This window comes from Hordeum vulgare, chromosome 3H (assembly GCF_904849725.1).
Source record: "Hordeum vulgare subsp. vulgare chromosome 3H, MorexV3_pseudomolecules_assembly, whole genome shotgun sequence".
Lineage (NCBI taxonomy): Eukaryota > Viridiplantae > Streptophyta > Magnoliopsida > Poales > Poaceae > Hordeum > Hordeum vulgare.
In genome coordinates this window covers 310,125,143-310,145,797 of record NC_058520.1, presented here as the reverse complement: position 1 = coordinate 310,145,797, position 20,655 = coordinate 310,125,143, and the positions used below count along the sequence as shown (strand labels likewise).

The 20,655-nt window shown below is 47.9% G+C and overlaps 1 protein-coding gene across 1 annotated transcript; it reads left to right on the top strand.

Moving 5' to 3' along the window:
* The first annotated feature begins 1,126 nt into the window (after window positions 1-1,126).
* Window positions 1,127-8,140, top strand: LOC123443714 (vesicle transport v-SNARE 11-like). Its single transcript, XM_045120212.1, has 5 exons — window positions 1,127-1,376; window positions 1,477-1,535; window positions 1,733-1,921; window positions 4,610-4,780; window positions 7,750-8,140. The coding sequence occupies exons 1-5, from the start codon at window positions 1,283-1,285 to the stop codon at window positions 7,900-7,902; spliced, it is 666 nt and encodes a 221-aa protein (XP_044976147.1). The 5' UTR covers window positions 1,127-1,282; the 3' UTR covers window positions 7,903-8,140.
* The last annotated feature ends 12,515 nt before the right edge of the window (window positions 8,141-20,655 follow it).

The window sequence follows — 20,655 nt, the reverse complement described above, 5'->3', positions numbered from 1 at the left end:
GGATGGACGGAGATGACGATGAACCGCGTGTGGCGGCGGCGGTGGATGGACGGAGAGGGCGACCGACGACGCGGTGGATGGACGGAGAGGGCGACCGGCGACGCGGTGGATGGCCGAAGAGGACGATGAACCGCACGCGTGATGGCGGCGGATGGATGGAGAGGACGATGAACCGCGCGTGGCGGCGGCGGGCGGCGGCGGACGGCGGCGGATGGATGGAGACGGCGACCGGCTACGCGTGGCGGCGGCGGATGGATGGAGACGGCGACCGGCTACGCGTGGCGGCGGCGGATGGCCGGGAGATTAGTGGATCGGGGAGAGGTGGGCGGCAGTTTATTCTCTACTTTTTTTAGCGACAATACGTGGGAGCGTGGGCTTGTTTTTCTTGGCTTCACGTGCGAGCGTGCGGGATCGAGCTGCGTGCGATCAAGGGGGTGAGGAGGTCGAACCATCCGTGTGGTTGAACCATCACGACGTTCGATCCTGCTTTAATAGTAGAGACTATGCTACGTATTGTTATGTATCGTTTAAAAAGAAGGTATGATCGAAAATGCATGTTGCAAGTGTTGAAATTTTTGTGCATATGTTAGAGTGCCCCGCGCGCGTCAAATTTTACGGCTTTCATTGAAGTCAACTACTAAAATTTGCTATTTAGGCGTTGTATATTTATTTTTGTGGGTGCGTTTTGGAGATGCTCTAAGAGTAACTCTAGCAGACCCCGCATTCGTCCGGTCCGCAAAACGTGTTTGCAGTTCGTGTAAAAACGTCTATACGGACCGGCGCGCACAGACGTAGATGCAGACCCCACATAACGGACCCGTAAAAGAGCATATTCGCGGAATATGCTTTGATGGGGAAGCGCGGACTGAAATGTCCCCCACCAACCGTTTTCGTTCATATGCGGGGCACCGCATCGGCGAAGTGGAAACCCACGAATACGCGGGTTGGGGCCGAGATATTGCCATGTCCCGTAAAAATATTTACGGATCGGGGCAGGATGCGGAACTCTGACCCGCATTTTGATTGTTATTTTCCGGGTCTATGTGGGATGCGGGTTGTGCTAGAGTTGGTCTAAACGGCGCAGCGAGCGCCGTGTGACACGTGCGGTCTATGTGTTCAACGAAAATGCGCTTTCGATTTTCATTTACGTGACCGGTTTCTCCTCTCGTCCTCCCCATTTCCCCTTCCTCGTTCCTTCGTCTCGACTCTTCTTCCTCTAGCCTGATCGGAACGAGGAAGACTTTGAGGGGTTTTGGCGGGCCGGCGATCAGGCTCATCGACCATGACCGATGTATTCCAGGGCTACGAGCGGCAGTACTGCGAGATCTCGGCCTCCCTCTCCCGGAAATGCACCGCCGCCGCCTCCCAGGAGGGAGGTATGTTGTGTCCTAGAATCGTCTTCCGATCTTATTTTCCCAAATACTTCTCGCCTCGAATTTTCTAACGTTTTCTGGTTGTCTTTTGTACCGTGCGTAGAGAAACTGAAGCAGAAGGCCTCGGAGATCAAATCCGGCATCGATGGCGCCGAGGCATTGGTACCCTTCTTTCCTGTAACCAAACATATCTCAGTCCAAACAAGATTCCCGAGGAATTCAATTGATTTATGATATCTCAAGGGAGGGGTTTGTTTTTTGCAACGATCAGGAAACTATTTACTGTATGAATCTAAAAGATAAGTGATTGCGTAATTGTACATGTTGAGAAATGTCTGGATGCGGGTTTCCTTTTCTAGATAAGGAAGATGGATCTTGAAGCAAGGAACCTCCAGCCGAGCTCGAGGGCCGGGCAACTGGCGAAACTGAGAGAGTACAAGTCGGATCTTAACAATCTGAAGGGAACGTTGAAGAGAATCACTGCTGGTAATGGCCAACAAGGGGCGAGAGAGGAGTTGCTGGAGTCAGGAACGGCAGATACGTTGGTGGTATGTTACTTATTCTTAATTCATGAGTGGTTTCTTATTTGGAGGTGAGTCAAGTACTTTGATGCATTGTTACCCACATTTTACTGATTGTTGATGTCAGAAATGGAAACGCTGATACATGTTTGGTTGATGCTAATTTAATGTAATTTTCGACCAAAGTATAGCCCCAGACTACCAATCTAGGAGTATTAGATAACTCAATCTACAGCTAAACCAGGTTGGTCGGTGACAAAAAAAAATGGAGGTTTCTTTTTCTTTAATCCCCTATCAGATAATTGTGCATGGGCAAAATATTCTTCTAAATGCGCCTATGCACATATATTATACAAGTAGCATTCGATAATTTGGACATCAACATTCAAGAGTCATACACACATCGAAAAATCCCGCCACTCCTCACATTTTTTTTGAAACAGAGGCGAAAGATTTGCCTCGTCAATTAATTAAGCGGAAGAGAATTGCCCAGTTAATTAACAGAAAACCAGGCGAAAGCTGATACAAACCCACCACATGTGGACTACTCACAGAGCATGTAACTCCATACGCACGTGATCATCCGGACAACCAAAATCCAACACACAACGACCACCAAACCCCACACTGCTACATCGCAAAGGAACCCTCTCGCTGAAGACCACGAGCACCACCAGAATCCACCGAGCCATCAAGCAGCTGCGGACTCCTTTCCTGTGACGTCGCTCTTCTTTGTTTTGTTCCTGAGAGCCTCCTCCACATTCGTTGTTATGGTTGCTAGGGTTTGAGCGGGAGAGAGAGAGATGCGAGGGCGCGAGAGAGCCGACCGTGGGGGTCCTTTCCCACGGCCGGGCAAGAGGGAAAAGGGTTTTCCTTCTTAATTCTTGCCTGATTAGATTGATACATCTCCTCTCCATATATAGAGAGGTTTACTTGACTCCCAAGTAAGGCTTACTTGACCCCTAAGCAAACCCTAAGACTAACGGGCCCAGGCCCATCACGTACTCTAACACTACACCCCACCTGGACATGCAGCTCGTCCTCGAGCTGCAACCTAACGATGATTCGACCCCACACAACCCTAACGCTAAAAAACAAGCCTTTTACATCTCGGCCTATTGTATTGACCTGAAATAAGCTAACCCGAATGAGACTCCGACTCTTTATTTTTGACTCCGAACGGTAAGGCGAGAATCCTCCGCGCGCCGAACTTGTGCGTTTGCAGCCCCCTGGATCCCAAGGACACCATCGGGACCAAGGGAGCCCTCGTGGCGGAATGCAGTGGTGCTACGCGGTGCGCTCCTGTCGGTGACACCATGTCTTCTCCCCGCCGGCTGACTGTCGATGTCGTAGACTTGGAGGTCGTCGCCCGTGGGTAAACAGCATGCCCGCCGTCCGTGGGAAAAACAGCATGCCCGCCGCCCGTGGGGGAAACCGCATGCCCAAGATCCCCCACGCAACGGACGAGATCGATGTCCGTTGCACCGTGAAGCGCAACTTGGAGGAGCTGCAGCTGCAAATCACGCATCTCCCGCACATGCCGACGCGCTAGGAGGCCGCGCGCAGCAGCCTGTAGCCTCACTGCCGCCGACACGTGGTGGGTAGCGATCCAAGCCGGAAGCGGTGCCGGCGACGGCTGGAACTTGATCTGTTGGATGGGATTGTCCTGGGATGGCGGTGGCGCTGCTGGGAACGAGGTCGTCGCAGTCCCGTCGTAGGGCATCCCATGCTGGAACGTGATGACCGGCGCCGTGGTCGCAGCCGAGGGCGGCGGCGACGGCCGTGCGGGGGTCGGCGCCGGTGCTGTGACCATGGAGGACCCCCCGTGGAATGGCGCACCGTCGGGACCGGCGAAGCGGGAGGGCCCGCCGTACTGTTGGGGTGGCGCCGGTGGCGACTGGATGTGCGGCGGCGCCCAGGCCGCCGTATAGATCGGCCCGGAGACGGGGAGCGGCAGCGGCGGCTGCAGCAGCCTGGCGTCGAGTGGCGGCGATCACAACAGCAGCGTCGGCTGCCGCAGCCCGGCGATCGCGGCGGAGGCCGCCTGGTGCGGCGGCTGCCACGGCAGCCGCGCCGGCCCGTAGGCGGCGATTGATGGCGCGGCCGGCGACGGTCCGTAGGGACCGGCCAGGAAGAGGCATATCCCTTGGACGGCGGTGGTGAGATCGCGGATTGCTCCGGCGATCTCCTCCATGGTGAGGGCGACAGGAAGCGGCGGCGACGGGGTGAACATGATCTAGCCTGAGAAATCTGATACCAGATGTTATGGTTGCTAGGGTTTGAGCGGGAGAGAGAGAGCTGCGAGGGCGTGAGAGAGCCGGCCGTGGGGGTCCTTTCCCACGGCCGGGCAAGAGGGAAAAGGGTTTTCCTTCTTAATTCTTGCCTGATTAGATTGATACATCTCCTCTCCATATATAGAGAGGTTTACTTGACTCCCAAGTAAGGCTTACTTGACTCCTAAGAACCCTAAGACTAACGGGTCCAGGCCCATCACGTACTCTAACATGAATGCAGCCAACTAAGATATCAAGCTTGCTTCATTCATGCTTTTTTATGAAGTACGAGGTTACTGTGCTTCCGCCTGCATCTTCATCTTTAGTTACTAACCTTGCATTATTTCACATTTTGGTATTAACAGTTCATCCCTCAACATTGTCTATCAGTAGTTTTCTGTCCCAATCAAGTCCAATGATGTATTGATATTGCATCTTGCAGGTATCTGCTGATCAAAGGTCAAGATTGCTCAGGACAACGGAAAGGCAAAATCAGACAACTGATAGGATCAGAGATAGCCATAGAACTATGCTGGAGACAGAAGAGCTTGGAGTCTCCATCATGCATGACTTGCATCAGCAACGCCAGTCTCTTTTGCATGCTAATGATACGGCAAGTAACATTTCTGTTGATTCTCCCTATTTGTCAACTGCTTTGTTCCTGCGAATCATTCATTTTTCCATCACAAAATATTTGTAGACCCCAAAATAATGCATAGTTTATGCAGGTTACTAAATGCAAATCACGTTGAATAACTTATCATGCGTTGCCTCTATACCTTGATTGTATTGTACTCCTGCTGTCTCAAAATTTAAGACGTTTTTTGACGCATGTCAAAAGAACGTCGTACATTTTGAGACAGAGGGAGTATATTACAAGGAGTACCATTTTCGTCTATAGTCAGTTTACAAGCAAATATCTCTGTAGAAAGACTTTTTATACATTCCACTTCGAGGAGTACTGGACGCTTCTTGCCGGCTATCAGGAAGTCATCGCAAGTGCGTGGAATTCAGTGGAGGAGGCAGACCTGTTCCGGCGCTTCATGCGACGCATGCAGGCTACTGCGCACAAGCTCACCAGCAGGAGTGTGCGCTCGGTTGGTAACGTGCGCGACCAACTCGCCATCTCCCGCGAGCTGCTCCTCTGTTTTGACGCCACGCAGGAGCACATGACACTCTCGCCAAATCAAGCTCTCTTGGGTCTCACATCCCTCGAGCGTCTGACAACGTGCGCGTATCAGGTCCCTCAAGGATGGCGACGCGAACACGTCGTTGTATCACCGTCAGTGCACTTATCGCAAGCAGAAGAACATGTTTCGTTGCCTCACGGTCGATGGCGTCGTGCTCTCTGACCCTGGGGACATGGCAGCGGCGACTTTCGCACACTTTGACACCCTGCTTGGGACTGACGTACCACGGGACTGCACCATCAACCTATCGCAGCTCATCCAGCCCTCGAACCTGGACAACCTCGACACACCTTTCAGCGAGGAGATTTGGCAAGCAATCAAACGCTTGCCGTCGCGCAAGGTGCCAGACCCCGATGGCTTCACCGCGGAGTTCCTCCGTTCCTGCTGGCCCATCATCAAGCCGGACCTCTTATGCGTCTTCGAGCAAGTGTACGCGCTGAGCGGACGTGGTTTTAGCTGCCTTAACCAGGCGCTAATCATGCTCCTCCCCAAGCGCGCCGATGCAAGCTGCCTTGGTGATTACATGCCCATAAGTCTCATCCATCTTGTCGCCAAGATCCTCGCAAAATTGCTGTCGCTCCGCCTCGCACCCAAGCTCAACAAGCTTGTCTGCAGCATCCTAAACCCTAAATGCCTTCATCCCCGGCCGAAACCTCCACGATAATTTCGTCATGGTGCACCAATCAGCGCGACTCCTGCACCAACTTGGTGCCCCCCGCGTGCTGCTCAAGCTCGACTTGACGCATACTTTCGACTGTCTCGTGGCCGTTCCTGTTCGAGGAATTGCGGTGCCATGGTTGTTGCGCCAACCGCTTTCTAGACTGGCTCACCCTCCTCTTGTCGTCGGCCAGCACCAAGGTTCTATTGAACGGCACCCTGGACCCCAAGATTTGGCACCGATGTGGTCTAAGATTTGGCACCGATGTGGTTTGCGCCAAGGAGACCCCGTGTCCCCGCAGCTTTTCGTCTTGGTTGTTGACAAGCTGGGCCGGCTCTTCCATCGCGCGATCGAGCTACGCGTTCTACAACAGCTCCACCCTCGCCGTGTCATACCGGTGATTTCCCTATACGCTGATGACGTGATCCTACTCTGCCACCCCCTCGCCTGGCGATATCACGGCGGTGAGGGAAATCCTGCGCCTTTTTGGGTGCGCCTCCGGCCTGCACGTGAACTTCCAGAAGAGTGATGCGGCCCCGATCTGTTGTGCCATGGAGGATGTGGCACATGCCGTCCAACACCTCGGGTGCCCCATTGTGGACTTCCCAATCACATACCTGGGCATCCCGCTTACGCTGCGTCGTCCTACTGCCGCTCAGCTTCAGCCCGTCGTTGACAAGGTCGCCGGGAAGTTACCTTCATGGAAGGCATGGCTCATGAACAAGGCTGGTCGCTTGGCTTTTGTCAAAGCCATCCTGAGCGCGATCCACATCCACCAGCTCCTTGTGCTCGCGCCGACCAAAAAGACCCTAAAGCTTTTGGTGAGGATTGAGAGGGGTTTCCTTTGGGCTGGCCACGCCGAGGCCAATGGGGGCAACTGCCACGTCAACTTGCGGCGCATTGTCGCCCAATCCCGCTTCGCGGCCTTGGTTTACACAACCTCGAGCACACTGGACTTGCCCTGCGCACGCGTTGGCTCTAGCTCAGCCGCGTCGATGACGAGAGGGCCTGGAGCGGCCTGGACCTGCAGTTCTCGCGTGAGGAATGTGCGTTCTTCTTTGCGTCCACAACCACGATGGTCGGTAATGGACAACGTGCCTTGTACTGGGAGGACCGATGATTCAACGGCTGCGCCGTCTCGGAGATTGTGCCTCTCCTATACGCTTGCATCCCCAAACGGCGCCGCAAATCTAGAACTGTTGCTGGTGTTCGGTCTTCATGTGATTGCAAAGTCTTTTGCGTTTTCTCAAAAAAAAAAAACCCTGTTTATTTACTAGGCTAGAACCAGAACCTACCTTACTTTACTAGTTAATTACATCTACTGGTTATTTACAGTATATATGTTGCTTGAATTTAACTGATTATTTGTTTTGTATTCTTGTTATGTATGAACTTGATTCTGTAGTGGTATCAACCATAACAATCAAACACCTACAGTACACATGTTTGTAAGATCACCCAACTGTCATGATACAAAATGTAAGTCGTATTATATATATTTTTCAACCTTAAACCATAGGATAACTTGTTATTACATATCAACTGCCATGTTACAAATTTGATGTTCAAACGAATACTCTAGTGTCATTGTTCATAGTCTATTATCGTTATCCAGCACTTGAATAATTTCGCCAACTGGATTATATCATATTCTACCAGTGTATGACATTTAGTGAGCTGCTAGTGTCTTGTGTTTTCTAACCTGCTTATTTGCAATCTTGATTGGCTTTTCAGTTGCATGACGTGGACGATAACATTGGCAAGAGCAGAAAGATCATGGGGGCTATGGTGAGAAGAATGGATAGGAACAAGTGGGTTATCGGCTTCCTGATAGCCCTTCTTGTTTTAGCGATCCTAGTAGTCCTGTATTTCAAGTTTGTGCACTGAGTGATTCCTTGCCATTACCATATGACTGCATTTTTCTATGCCAACTGCCTTTACATTTTATTTTTGTTTCACATTTTCCATGCCATTTTTTTGTTTGGTTTTGCAGAACCATTTAATGTGGCCGTGTTTGTTGTTTTTCCTATAAAAAATGTTGAGATGATTTGGCATGTTGTAGATAAAACATATGTTTATGACGGATATACACAATTCGCGAGCAGTTTGGATTTTGGATTTTAAATAGTTACATTGTCAGAACTCAGAGGGTGAATAAAGAAAGTTGAGTAACGGAGTTGAAATTTTATATTTCTCTCCCACAAAGAAAAATATGTTTGTCAAGTGTAGTTTGGTTCAAAATTTCCACAATCCCCTTTTGAGAATATAACATGTTACGAAGATGGACTATGAGCTGTTTGCAACTTCGTATGGTGATCCACTCTTCACTCAATCTCTTAGGCTGGTTGTAATGGGTAGTATCATATACTAGTATCATGCATATGATACTAGTCTATGATATCACATCCGTAATGCAGGAGTATCATACGTTAGTATCATAGAGTAGTTCATTTATTGTCATGCAAGACATATAGTAGCACATCATTTAATATGATATGGTATCATGATATGATACTTAACTCCCTCTTTCTTCATGCAATTCTATGCCACTTCATTGAGATTGTCTAGTTGCCATGCATGATACTACATATGATACTCCTATTACGAGCAGCCTTACAGGTGGCGGGAACATCATGTTTTGGAATGCTTCCCATGTAGCATCTCTAATAGCAGCCCTATTTGGGGCACGAGACGTTTCTAGGTCATAAGAGGGCAAAAATCGCCCTCCAACAGCTGCACAATCCTTTTCTTTAATAAAAGTAAAATAAAATTGGACAACCAAGAAGGAGACTGTGTAGCATATTTGGGGCACCTTGGCAGCTACCGCAAAAACGCGAGGGTGCTTCCTAAGGCATCTTTGCAATTGCTTTTCTCCCTTCCGTAGCCAGAAACCCTCGGATCTGCCACGACCCGGCTGTTGCGGTCGCGATAAAGAAGGCCAAGGTGACCACGATCGTGAGAAGGCTACTATCGTGGCCGCGGTGGGTGCCCTGCCATCGGCACTACCATCTCCTCCTCCTTCGTCCTTGCCGGTAGCCGAGCACGAAGAGGCGTTGACACCCACGACCATGATCATCGACACCCACAATGTGCTCGACGATATGTTTGAGGGGTAAAAAAAATTCTTCTTTATTTGTTTTGATTAATGCTTGTAGTTGATGAATGCAAGATGCAATGATAGAAGCATGTATTGATGTGGTGTATGTTCAATTTGTTAGGAAAGCAACTTATCTATATTGAAGGCCCAAGAAACACATATATATTACACATGACTTGAGGTGCAAGGAAAGTAAACATAGACTAATAAGGACTTCTAGACTAATATTAATAGACTAACAAGGACTCCTAGACTAATACTAATACTTCCTAACACATCCCCTTAAATGCAAAGCGTATGCAATAGCATTGCATTTGATGAAGTGTAATACTAAAAAACAATGATAATCCAAATCAATCCGATGAAAGAGACTAGGCAGCATATTATACGTCAACACTTCACCTCACGTGTGGCTCCCTCAGCCCTAAACATGGATCGAAAGTGGGCTGCAATTTAATTGCGACAGCCGGGTCTTGAACTCGAGACCTCTTGGCTCTGATACCATGTTAGGAAAGCAACTTATCTATATTGAAGGCCCAAGGAGCATGACTTGAGGTGCATGGAAAGTAAACATAAACTAATAATGACTTCTAGACTAATACTAATAGACTAATAAGGACTCCTAGACTAATACTAATACTTCCTAACGCAATTGTATACATGTAGTGATGTGTTTTATGTTCAATTTTATACGTGTTGTGTTGGCGATGAGGCATTTTCGAGATATACAAAAGTTGCAGACGAAGAATTTACCTCTCAAGAATATGCTTCTCAAGAATTTGAAGAAACCTCATATGATGATGAGGAGCTTTGGTTGGATGATGAAGAGGAAGAGGGTTTCTCGATTCTATTCCAAAGGGTAGAACCGCAAACTAGACAACTTGTGAAGACAAATTGCTATGCACGATGTGCAAGAAAATTTTAGTATGCGGTGACAATGGCACGAAGTTGGTGCGTCGCCGGGCAGCTTCCTTCTCAGCTAGCCCATGGGATTCCTCGAGAACGTATTGCACGAGGGGATCATTTTCCTTGAAGATATCGAGCATATCGTCGACCATCTTCGGACATGTGTACTGCAGTGGATGGAGAGCTTCCTAGAGCACACGCCGGTTCGCCGGTGATGGTGCACACCCATTTATAAGCCAGTCACCTGTCCACTGTACCATCACGTAGATGGAGAGGGGCGGGAAGTCTGCCTTTGGCAGGAAATAACGCGGCGGGAAGCTTTGGTGCAGCGTGAAAACATGCAGAAACACGGATGCTCGCCATTACTAGCGTCGAGAGACGAGCCTCAGGCGGACTGGCGACACACCATTATAGAGAGGTCGATCTTATCAAATAACAATATCACAAATCGTTAGAGCATCTCCAACAGCTCATCTAAAGCGTTTTCTATACGCGTTTAGACGACGAAGGAGCAAAAAAGGGCCTTCCAACAGCTCGTGTATATGACCGTGTAAATTTACACATCGTCCAAATCGCACTCGAGGATGTCCAACCCTGAAGGATGTGAACCCGTCGTTCATATCCCAACAAAACATGAAGTTCCTCCTTCGCGCCGAGAGGAGGAAGAGGCGCGCGACGCCGCCGTGCCGCCCCACCGCCGCAACACTCCTGCTCGAGGGATGGGAGGGCGGATGCCGCCGCCGCTGGTGCCGCGCTCTGGGGGATGAGAGGGCGGATGTGTATGTGAATGTCTAAATGTGTATATGAATGACTGAATGTGTATCTACTCGAATAGTTTTAATTGGTAGTTATAAAATAATATTAAAATATAGGAGAGAAAATATAGACATTGTATATATAGACGTTCTGGTATAAAACTGAACGTGTATATGAGAAAATATTTTTAAACCATTGTCTGTATGGACATACAGACATCCAAATATATTAAAAGAGTAGACACAGTTCGATATACTAACTGTTTGGGATTTAACGCACATGGTTACACCATAAGAGCATCTCCAATAGCCGCGCTGGAAAAAACACATTTTTTGGGCGGGCACACTCAATTCGGACGCTTCAGCGGAGGCGGAAAAAAACCCGCGCGCTGCATAAGAGGTTCAATGCACGGGATGAAACGACATGCACGCCGCTCATTTCGTGCGCCCGCTCCCGCGCGCTGCACACTCGAGCGCCCGCGAAGCACCTTCTCATACCTCCCGCTTTCCCTCCGCCCGGGTCCCGTCCGCCCCGCCGCCGGCGGATCCGCCCAATGGACGGCCACGCCGACATCACCCTCACCCGCCGTACGCGCGTGCCCCCGCCGGCGCAAATCCTAGCGCGGGGAGCTCTGGCTTCGCCTCTGCTGGTGCTCCTCCAACCACGGGTCTCGCACGCGGCCTTCTCATGGCGCCACGGACGACCTCGGCGGCGCGCCGGTGCCCGCCCTGAAGCCACGTGCCCCCTCCTCGAAACTCCCAAATGCGGCAGTGACGAAGAAGGGCAAGATCTCCGGGAAGAAGAACAAGGCAGCGGATGGCTCCTCTAGACGGAGGAAGAAGAAACTTGCAGGTCATACGAAGGATGCGGCGGCGATGGAAGCGCCGGCGAGCTCGCTTTCCGCGTCGGCGGGCGTTGCGCACAATGTGTTCGATGAAATGCCTGCAAGGTAAAATTTCGCTCGTTTTTTTCGATGTTGTTTTTTGATGAATGGATACATATGAATAGCTTATTTGGCTTGTTGTACATACTTTGTAGTTTGAATGATGATATATATATGTCAACTATGGGTGTTGGCTTCAACAATTCTCATTGGTCTCAAACCAATGAGGTGCATTTCGATGATCATGAATTTGAGGTGGACGAGGATGGTGAGGGTATCGTCGGTGCACCGAAAGGAAGAGCAGGCAACTACACCATGACGAAGACGTCTTTCTATGCAATATATGGTTGCAAGTGTCTAGGGATGCCACCGATGGAGGGGACCAAAGTAGAGATATATATTGGATCCGGATGAAGGAGCATTTTGATTTGCACAACAAAGGTGGAATTGACCGCACAGAAAGATCTCTCTGTTCCTGGTGGTCGACAATCAACAGAGATTGTTAAAAGTGGGTGGCCGCACTTAAGGCGGTTGGCACGTTAAACCCAAGTGGCACTAATGATAGAGAAAGGGTAAGTGTCATTTCTTTCATGATTCTTCCATGTTCATGCTTCTTCTTTGTTCATGTTTTTTTGGTGTTTCGAGTGCTAACTTGTTCTTTTGTTTGTAGCTGATTATCGCACAAAACTTATTTCAAGGAGAGGAGAAGAAGACCAAGAAAGGAAATATGAAGAAAGGGAGGCCATTTACCTTGCCCCATTGCTATGAGGTGTTGAAGGATGATGAGAAATGGAAGCCCCGTGAAGGTGTCAATGAAGAGACCAACAAACACAAGAGAAGTATTGATTTGGATGATGATGAGGCGAGGCATCAAGTGATGACGGCAAGAGAAGCTCTACACCAAACTTGGTTGCCTACTCCAAGCCAAAAATACCAAATGGAGGCAAGAAAGACGCAAAAGAAAAGAAGAAGAGGAAAGACGATGATGAGCTAACAATTGCTATTGAAGCTATTGTGAACGCAAGGAAGGAAGCTAACGAGGTTAGGAAGATGGCAAGGAACCAAGATGTGGCGACTGATGTTAGGAGGTTGGCGGTCGAGGAGAGGATGGTCGCGACTGGGGAGAGGAAGGTGGCACTGAAGGAGAAGAAATTGGCCATGGAAGAGCGAACTAGATTGTTGGAATGGGAGAAATCATTGATCTTCATGGACACATCTACCCTTGATGAGAAGCAAAAGGAGTACGTCAATCTTGCTCGTGAAGAAGTGTTGGTACAAAAAAGAGGTATGCGTGGCATGGGTGGCATGGATGGCTTCGGAGCTACCATTGGAGGCATGGGAGGCATGGGAGCACCTCCAACCATGTATGCCATGGGAAGCATGGGAGGCATGGGAGGCATGGGTGCCATTGGAGGCATGAGTGGCTTCAGAGGCATGAGTTTTGTGTCTCTCATGGGAGGCATGGGAGCACCTCCGGGTGACATGGGAGGCACGGGAGGCATGGGAGCACCTCTGGTGACATGTGAGGCATGGGAGGACCTTCGGGTGACATGGGTGGACGCATGTCTTCCGGTGTGTCTCATGCACGTTCACATGATGCCGTTGAAGATCTTGCAAACACCTTCCGAGCTCCCCATGTTGATGCAGCGTGCGACGGTGAAGAAGAGGAGGAAGAAACATCATCAGATGAGGAAGAAGAATCGGAGGAAGAGGAGGACGAAGATGAGGGGGATGAGGCATGATTGTTGATGTGCAACTTGTTTGTGTGAATTTTTATGTCATGAGCTAGGTTGGATGATTTTGAACTTGGTTGGATGATGAGATGTGATGTGTCATGTCTTCGAACTTTTTATGTCATGATGAAATTGGTTGGGTGATTTAAACTATGCTATGCTTTGTTTTGATGTTTGAAATATCACCAAAATTACCAAAAATGAATATGTTGCAAGCGTCGGATGCTCGCGCGTGCTGTAGTTTAGTGCGCCTGCTTGTGCGGCTCGCGAACGCTTTATTTTGCGGCGGCCGCTCGAGCCAGCGCTCTCCGGCGCGCTAACAAAGGCTATTTCGGCGCTGAAAAATTCTTTTAGCGCGCGCGGCGGTTGCGCGGCTGTTGGAGATGCTCTAACTTTTGTATGTGTAATAAGAGAAGTTAACACAAACTGCTGATTAGTCAAACCCGTGTGTAAGTATGTACACATAGTTTATTATACCGTTCTGTGTGTGCTAAAGTTCACTTTTACAAACGATTACCAAAAAAAAAGCATGTACAAAAGCATCACATGCATTTTCATTCTAATGGACACACAATTCTATTTTTGCACTGTTTGGGATGTTGTTATGGCACACGGTGTCATTCTATCGTGTGCGATTTTGGAGGCTTAATAAAGGTCAGATGTAGTAGTATGTGCCTCTACGTCTGATATTATACTCCTGAATTTGGTATTACTAGGCTGGGTCCATGCTAAGTCAATATACATCTTCTTGATGGTGTCAACATATATGACATTGAGGCTGCTGCCTCCATCCATAAGGCCTGAGGTCAGATGAATGTTTCTAACAACAGGGTGGAGGACTAAGGCCATCATGCCATCATGGCAAACACTGGTTGGATGGTCTCGTCAATCAAATGCGATTAGTATTTCCGACCATGGGTTTTACTTTGGTTCCGCAGACTCCGTGACATATACAACAAAGAGTGCACACTTCCTCTTCTTCGTGGTGACATGGGTTGCATCGATCATGTTTATGTCTTTCACCTCCACAGGGGACTGCTTTTGGTCGGCATTGCTCAACCAGAGCTGGTCTCTATCCCCGTTATTATTGTTACGGGGTTGTATCTTGCCCTGGTTCTCGCGCGCAACCTTCTCGCTTGTTTATTAACCTAGCAATTCCAGTTGTTTGAGTGGTTGATTTCTCTGGATTTTTGTTGATGGCGCAGGGTTGATCCAATATCTTATCCAACTGCGAGCCTGTCACACCTTGTGTTTTGTATCATATCACCATATTAATAAACCTTAAAAATTTGGACCAACAAAACCTTTTTGTGTGCATATGATGCTAGATTGATTTGCGAGTTGCTTGTTTGCTTGTATATGCTTTAATTTACAAAACCCCACCCACTCTCAAAATTCATCGCCTTGATCGAAAATATTTTCCCCATGATCATGCGATGTGGATAGGACATAAAACTATTTTTTATAATATCATTTTGACCAAAAAACATTTATTTGATCGAGGTTTTCAAATCCCCCTAAACTAAGGTTTGTACTACAAGTCCTCAAATTATGGTAAACACTTTGCCCCAAATATTTTATTTGGAACCTATTATCTATAAGACTTCCCAAAACCACAAAAATATTATTTTAAAAGTATTTTTTGTATTTTATTTGAATGCCTTTTTCTGAGGTCGGAAATGGTCTTTTATAAGGAAAAACTATTTTAATGTTTCAAAAATATTTGAGAAAATTTAGGGAAACTGAGTGGACATATATTTTTCATATATATGAGTTTAAATACATGGTCATGTTTAAAATATTGGATGAAACCCTTCAAAATCATTTCTAGACATTTCAAGTATTTGAAATATTTCTATAAGAAATATTTTCAAATAAATACAGGAACATTCCACCAATTCACTTATGCCTCATGTAATGATCTTGCCAAATTTCATCTCAATACAAGTAATTTTGGTAGACAAAAGTGCCCCAAAACCCTCTTTGTGCATATTCAAATTTGATCAACTTTACATTGCCATCTGTCACCATTTGATCACAAACTTTGTGGACATGTTCTAATCCCGTAATGATGCAACTACACCAAGTGGTGCATCAAGGAGAACATATTAGCCAAGCTAGATCTAAACAAGTCCATTTGTGCCTATTTCTAGGGTTTTCAAAAGCTACATTGGCCACTTTCTCCAATAGAGCTGAAAATTTGTGGGAAAGGCTATTTAGCACTCCCACTCACTGTTGTGTAATCTCATGTCAAGTAGAAAAACCTAGCTAGCCCAAAACCTTGTCAAACACCTTTTGGGAATTATTGAAGCTCAATGATTGAGGCCCCAAATAAGCTGCCCTTGAGGTGAAAACTTCACAGAGCTCCACCAGCTCCCACCCCACCTCCAGTAACAATTACAAACACCCAAATCTATGATTGTGTGTGGGGGGGGGGTGGAAAACCCACTTGCACCACCTGGACATCCCTTTCTACCACTCTCTACCCTCCCTCTTTCCTGTCAAACACTAGAGCATCCAATGCCCCACTCCACTTTGTTTATTCCTCCCACGACCAATGGACACGGGCAGGTGCACCACAACACATCCAGACGCGCCCATGCCAACTAAAAGTGCACTCTGGAGCACGCAACCGCGCTTCAGAGGTATGAACTCGCGTCCCCGACCACCTCGAGCCTCCCTCCTTGCACCAGTCGAGGCGCCTCGGCATCCGCGAGACAGCACCCTGTCGCCCCCTCATCTCTCCCTCCCTCCTGAGGCCTCCCTCGCACACAAGCCATGACCACCCAAGATCTCCAATGGGTGTGCGCACACGTGCGAGCGTCAAATGCCCCTGGCTCCTCCCCCCTTTTCTCTTGGTCGTAGTCCAGCTCCAGCAATGCCTTGGACACGGCCCGAGGAGCTCTCCTGGCCTCTGGCAATGCCAACAACCTTGCCGGCTCAGGTTTCACGATGCACTGTAGCCCCCTATAAAGAGCTCGCTGACTCCTCGCTCATTGTGTTGGTTTCCCTCCAAACTTAAAGGGTGATGTAGCACACCGACGTCAAGTATTTTACTTAGTTATGAAACCAAGGTATCAATCTAGTAGGAATATCCACAAGAGTATGTAAGCGTTACATGCACACAAGTGAGAAATCCTCGCAACCCAACACGTGTAGGGGTTGTCAATCCCTCATGGGTAAAATAAAACGGTAAAAGGATAGATTGATAGATGCAAATAAAATAATGGTAAATAAAACGCAACAAGATATTTTTTGGGTTTTTGATAATATAGATCTAAAAATAAAAGAGAAAATAAAATGGAAACGCGAATAGCAAAATGGATTGTGCAAATAGATGATGTAAAATAGACCCGGGGCTGTAGGTTTCACTAGTGGCTTCTCTCGAGAAAATAGCAAACGATGGGTAGACAAATTACTATTGGGCAATTGATAGAAGAGAAAAAATTATGAAGATATCCAAGACAATGATCATGTATATAGGCATCCCGTCCAAGACAAGTAGATCGAATCTTGCTTGCTTTTACTACTATTACTCCACACATCGACCGCTATCCAACATGCATATAGCGTATTAAGTCCATGGAGAAACGGACTAATGCTTTAAGAATGATGGCATGATGTAGACAAGATCTATTCATGTAGGAATAGACCCCATCATTTTATCCTTCATAACAACGATACATGCGTGTCATGTCTCTTTCTACCATTGAGATTGAGCATCGCAAGATCGAACCCATTACAAAGCACCTCTTCCCATTGCAAGATAAAAAAGATCAAGTTGGCCAAACAAAATCCAAATATCGGAGAAGAAATATGAGGCTATAATAATCAAGCATGGATATAATTTCATTGATCTGATCATAAACTCACACTTCATCAGATCCCAACAAACACACCACAAAAGATAGAGCTACATCAAATATATCTCCAAGAGACCATTGTATTGAGAAGAAAAACGAGAGAGAAATCCATCTAGCTACTGCCTACGGACCCGTAGGTCTGATATGACCTACTCACGCATCTTCGGAGGAGCACCGATGAGGATGATGAACCACTCAGTGATAGTGTTCCCTTCCAGAATGGGCTCTAGATTGGATGTCGTGGCTTCTAGAAATTGCGGCGGCTCAAATGACTTTTCGTATTCCCTTCTAGGGTTTCTAGAATATTGGGGTATTTATAGAGCTCAAAGGCGGTGGAGGAGGTGCCCGAGGCCCCCACCACCCACCACGGCACGCTAGGGTCCCAAGGCGCGCCGTGGTGCCTAGTGGGCCGCTTGGGCCTCCCGTGGTGAGCATCCTTGGTCCTTAATTTTCCTTCTGGTCCAAAAAAATCTCCAAAATGTTTCGTGGCATTTGGACTTCATATGATATTGATTTTCTATGAAGGAAAAAACAAGCAAAAAAGAGCAACTGGCACTGGGCACTATGTCAGTAGGCTAGTCCCAAAATTGATATAAAGTTACTACAAATGATTATAAAACATCCAAGAATGATAATATAACAACATGGAATAATTAAAAATTATAGATACATTGGAGACGTATCAACATCCCCATGCTTGATTCCTTCTAGTCCTCGAGTAGGTAAATGATAAAAACAATATTTTTGATGTGGTATGATGCCTAACATGTTCATCATATTCTTTTCTTTGTAGCATGCAAATATGGACTTGTAGATGATTCAAAGCAATAGTCTATAATTTTACATGAAAACTTCAATACTCAAGCATATCAATAAGCAATCAAGTCTTTCAAAATATCAACGCTAAAGAACGCTATCCCTAGCTCATAATGCTCCATCATGATCCATTCATGCAACATATCCAATTATTATCTACATACAATGCTCAGTACGATAATAGTGTTCCTCATGTCGGTGTCAAAATCGGCACATCTCGGGTAGGGGGTCCCGAACTGTGGACCTTTGATCGATGGGTTGCAGGAGAGAGGGGGAGACAATGGTTACCCAGGTTCAGGCCCTCTTGAGGAGGTAAAACCCTATGTCCTGCTCGATTATATTGATGTGGATGATGATTACAGAGCCTACCTCGATATCGTGTATACTAAACCCTAGGTGGAATAATCCTTCTACAGGGACAAGGACCCCCAGTTTATATACTCACCGGGGGGCCTATGGTTACATGCAACCGACCTAGTCTACTTTACTTGATCGCCATGCCAGTCTTCGGGGTTCTCATTCTTGAATACGAGTCGATCGTACTGCCCGGCACATCATAGGCAGAGCCCATGAGGCCGACCTCTTCGTAGTAAGCCGACTACCCGAGGACCCCTTAAGCCCGGACATCCTCAGTAGCCCCCAAACTAGCCTTCAACGCTGATGTGTAGGGTCTTCGGATGATTACGCCCAAAGTGTTCGACTTGCAAGGTGAGTTCCTTCGTCTCCTTCGAGCAAGAAATGATGGTCTTGGTCTTCGGTTGTCTCACGATTACCGAAGCATCATGAGGCCCATGGATTTTAATTCTACACAAAGATTAACAATATTTCTCGATTCTTGCATGCTTTTGTAGAGGAAAACACCTCTGGCAATCCTTGACGGAACCGCTCCTTATAGTAAGCAGGGGTAGCTCCCTTTATAAATAGATCAAAATCCGCCTTGAGGCCCCATGGCATATCAGCCTCGCAAAGAAACCCTAGAGTTTTTAATACTCCTGGAATCATGGTTGGTTCCTCTTTGCGCCCCCTTAGTCCCCATCCAGGGGACTCGACTAGTTGCTCTGTCTCCCTCCGCCGCATGTGTGAGCTCGAAGCGCACGAATATCTCCCCAATTGGATCTCGCACCCACTCGCGCTAGTGTGACCTCCATTGATGGGAAGGCCTTTGCGGAGAACTTCCCTTCCCCGCACGGGGGAGAGCTAGTTTGCCTCATTCCCTTCCTGTCGTGAGGGGTGAGATTCCCCATTCAACCCTTCTTAAGGAGTTTATTGGAATTTTACGGGCTGCGGCTCTACAATCTCACTCCCGGTTCCATCCTCCATATCTCAGGCTTCATGGCCTTATGCGAGATGTTCTTGGGTTGCGAACCCCACTTTGATCTCTAGAGAAGGTATTTCTGTGTCGTTCCTCGAACTAGAGGAACAACAATCCGAGAAGTGGGCGGAGCTGAAGTGTGGCGTATAGCCTCCACAGGATACCCAATTGGGACACCGAAGAAGGAACTCGACGAGTGGTTTTATATTGAGGACGTTCACCTATTCGATCCAGTTCGGAGGGGCCTTCCCGAATACTTCACAGATTCTTTGACGAAGCATTTTAGCTAGAGGCCGAAGAGTCTCTCCCACGAGGAGAGTTCCGAAGTAAAACATCTATCCGCTAAGGTCAAGGTGCTTGCTCATTGCAGACTAACCATCATTGATGTAATGCCCGCGGTGATTACCCGGTGCGTCCAGCCCGAGTAAGTGGATTCAAAAGTTATGCAATCTTTAAATTAAAAACCATGCTTGGGGGCAAATAATTCCTGGGTATTTATAAAATTGAAACCAATATTTTTCCAATCATTTTAGTGCCTCAAACTAATTAAAACTAGGGCCAAAATGATTATTAAATGTCGTGTCGCGTTTTACTATAATTAAATAAATTCTAAACTTCCCCAAAATTAATTGTGGCATGTTATAAAATTACCATAAAAATTGTGAGGCAAGTCCTGTATTTTTATAAAGTAATTGTAGGCGCTATAAATAAAATTGAATAAAAAGTAAAAGTAAAAGTAAAATAATAATAATAATAAAGTAAAATAAAAACCCCTAACCCACTAGCCGGCCCACGTGGGCCTCGGCCTACCTCGCCATCACAACCAGCCCAGCCAACCCCACCGGCCCAACCGGCCCCTCTACCATGGGGGGTATATAAACCCTTCCAAACCCTAAATTTCCCTCAGCCCCTCCCCACTCCCCACCAACCCTCGCAGCCACCAGCCCCGTCCATGTTTCTTTCCCCTCGCCCGGCCAGCTCGGGGCTGGGCCGCGCCGCCCCGCCGGCGCCCCGCCGCCGGCTCCCTCCACTACCGGCCGGCTCCCTGTCGGTCCCATCTCCGCCGTCAGCCACCTCCACACCGAGCCTCTACCTCCCTCTACACGGCAGTAAGGTCCTCTCCTCCCCTTCCCATCTCCTCCCCTTAGCTCCGGTGACCCGATCCACTCCGGCCTACCCTCGCACCCACGCCGCCCCTCCGGGGGCCCCCACCTCCACTTTTCGCTCCGTGCCAGCACCTGCAACCCCTTGCACCGTTGCGCGCTGGCCGCGCC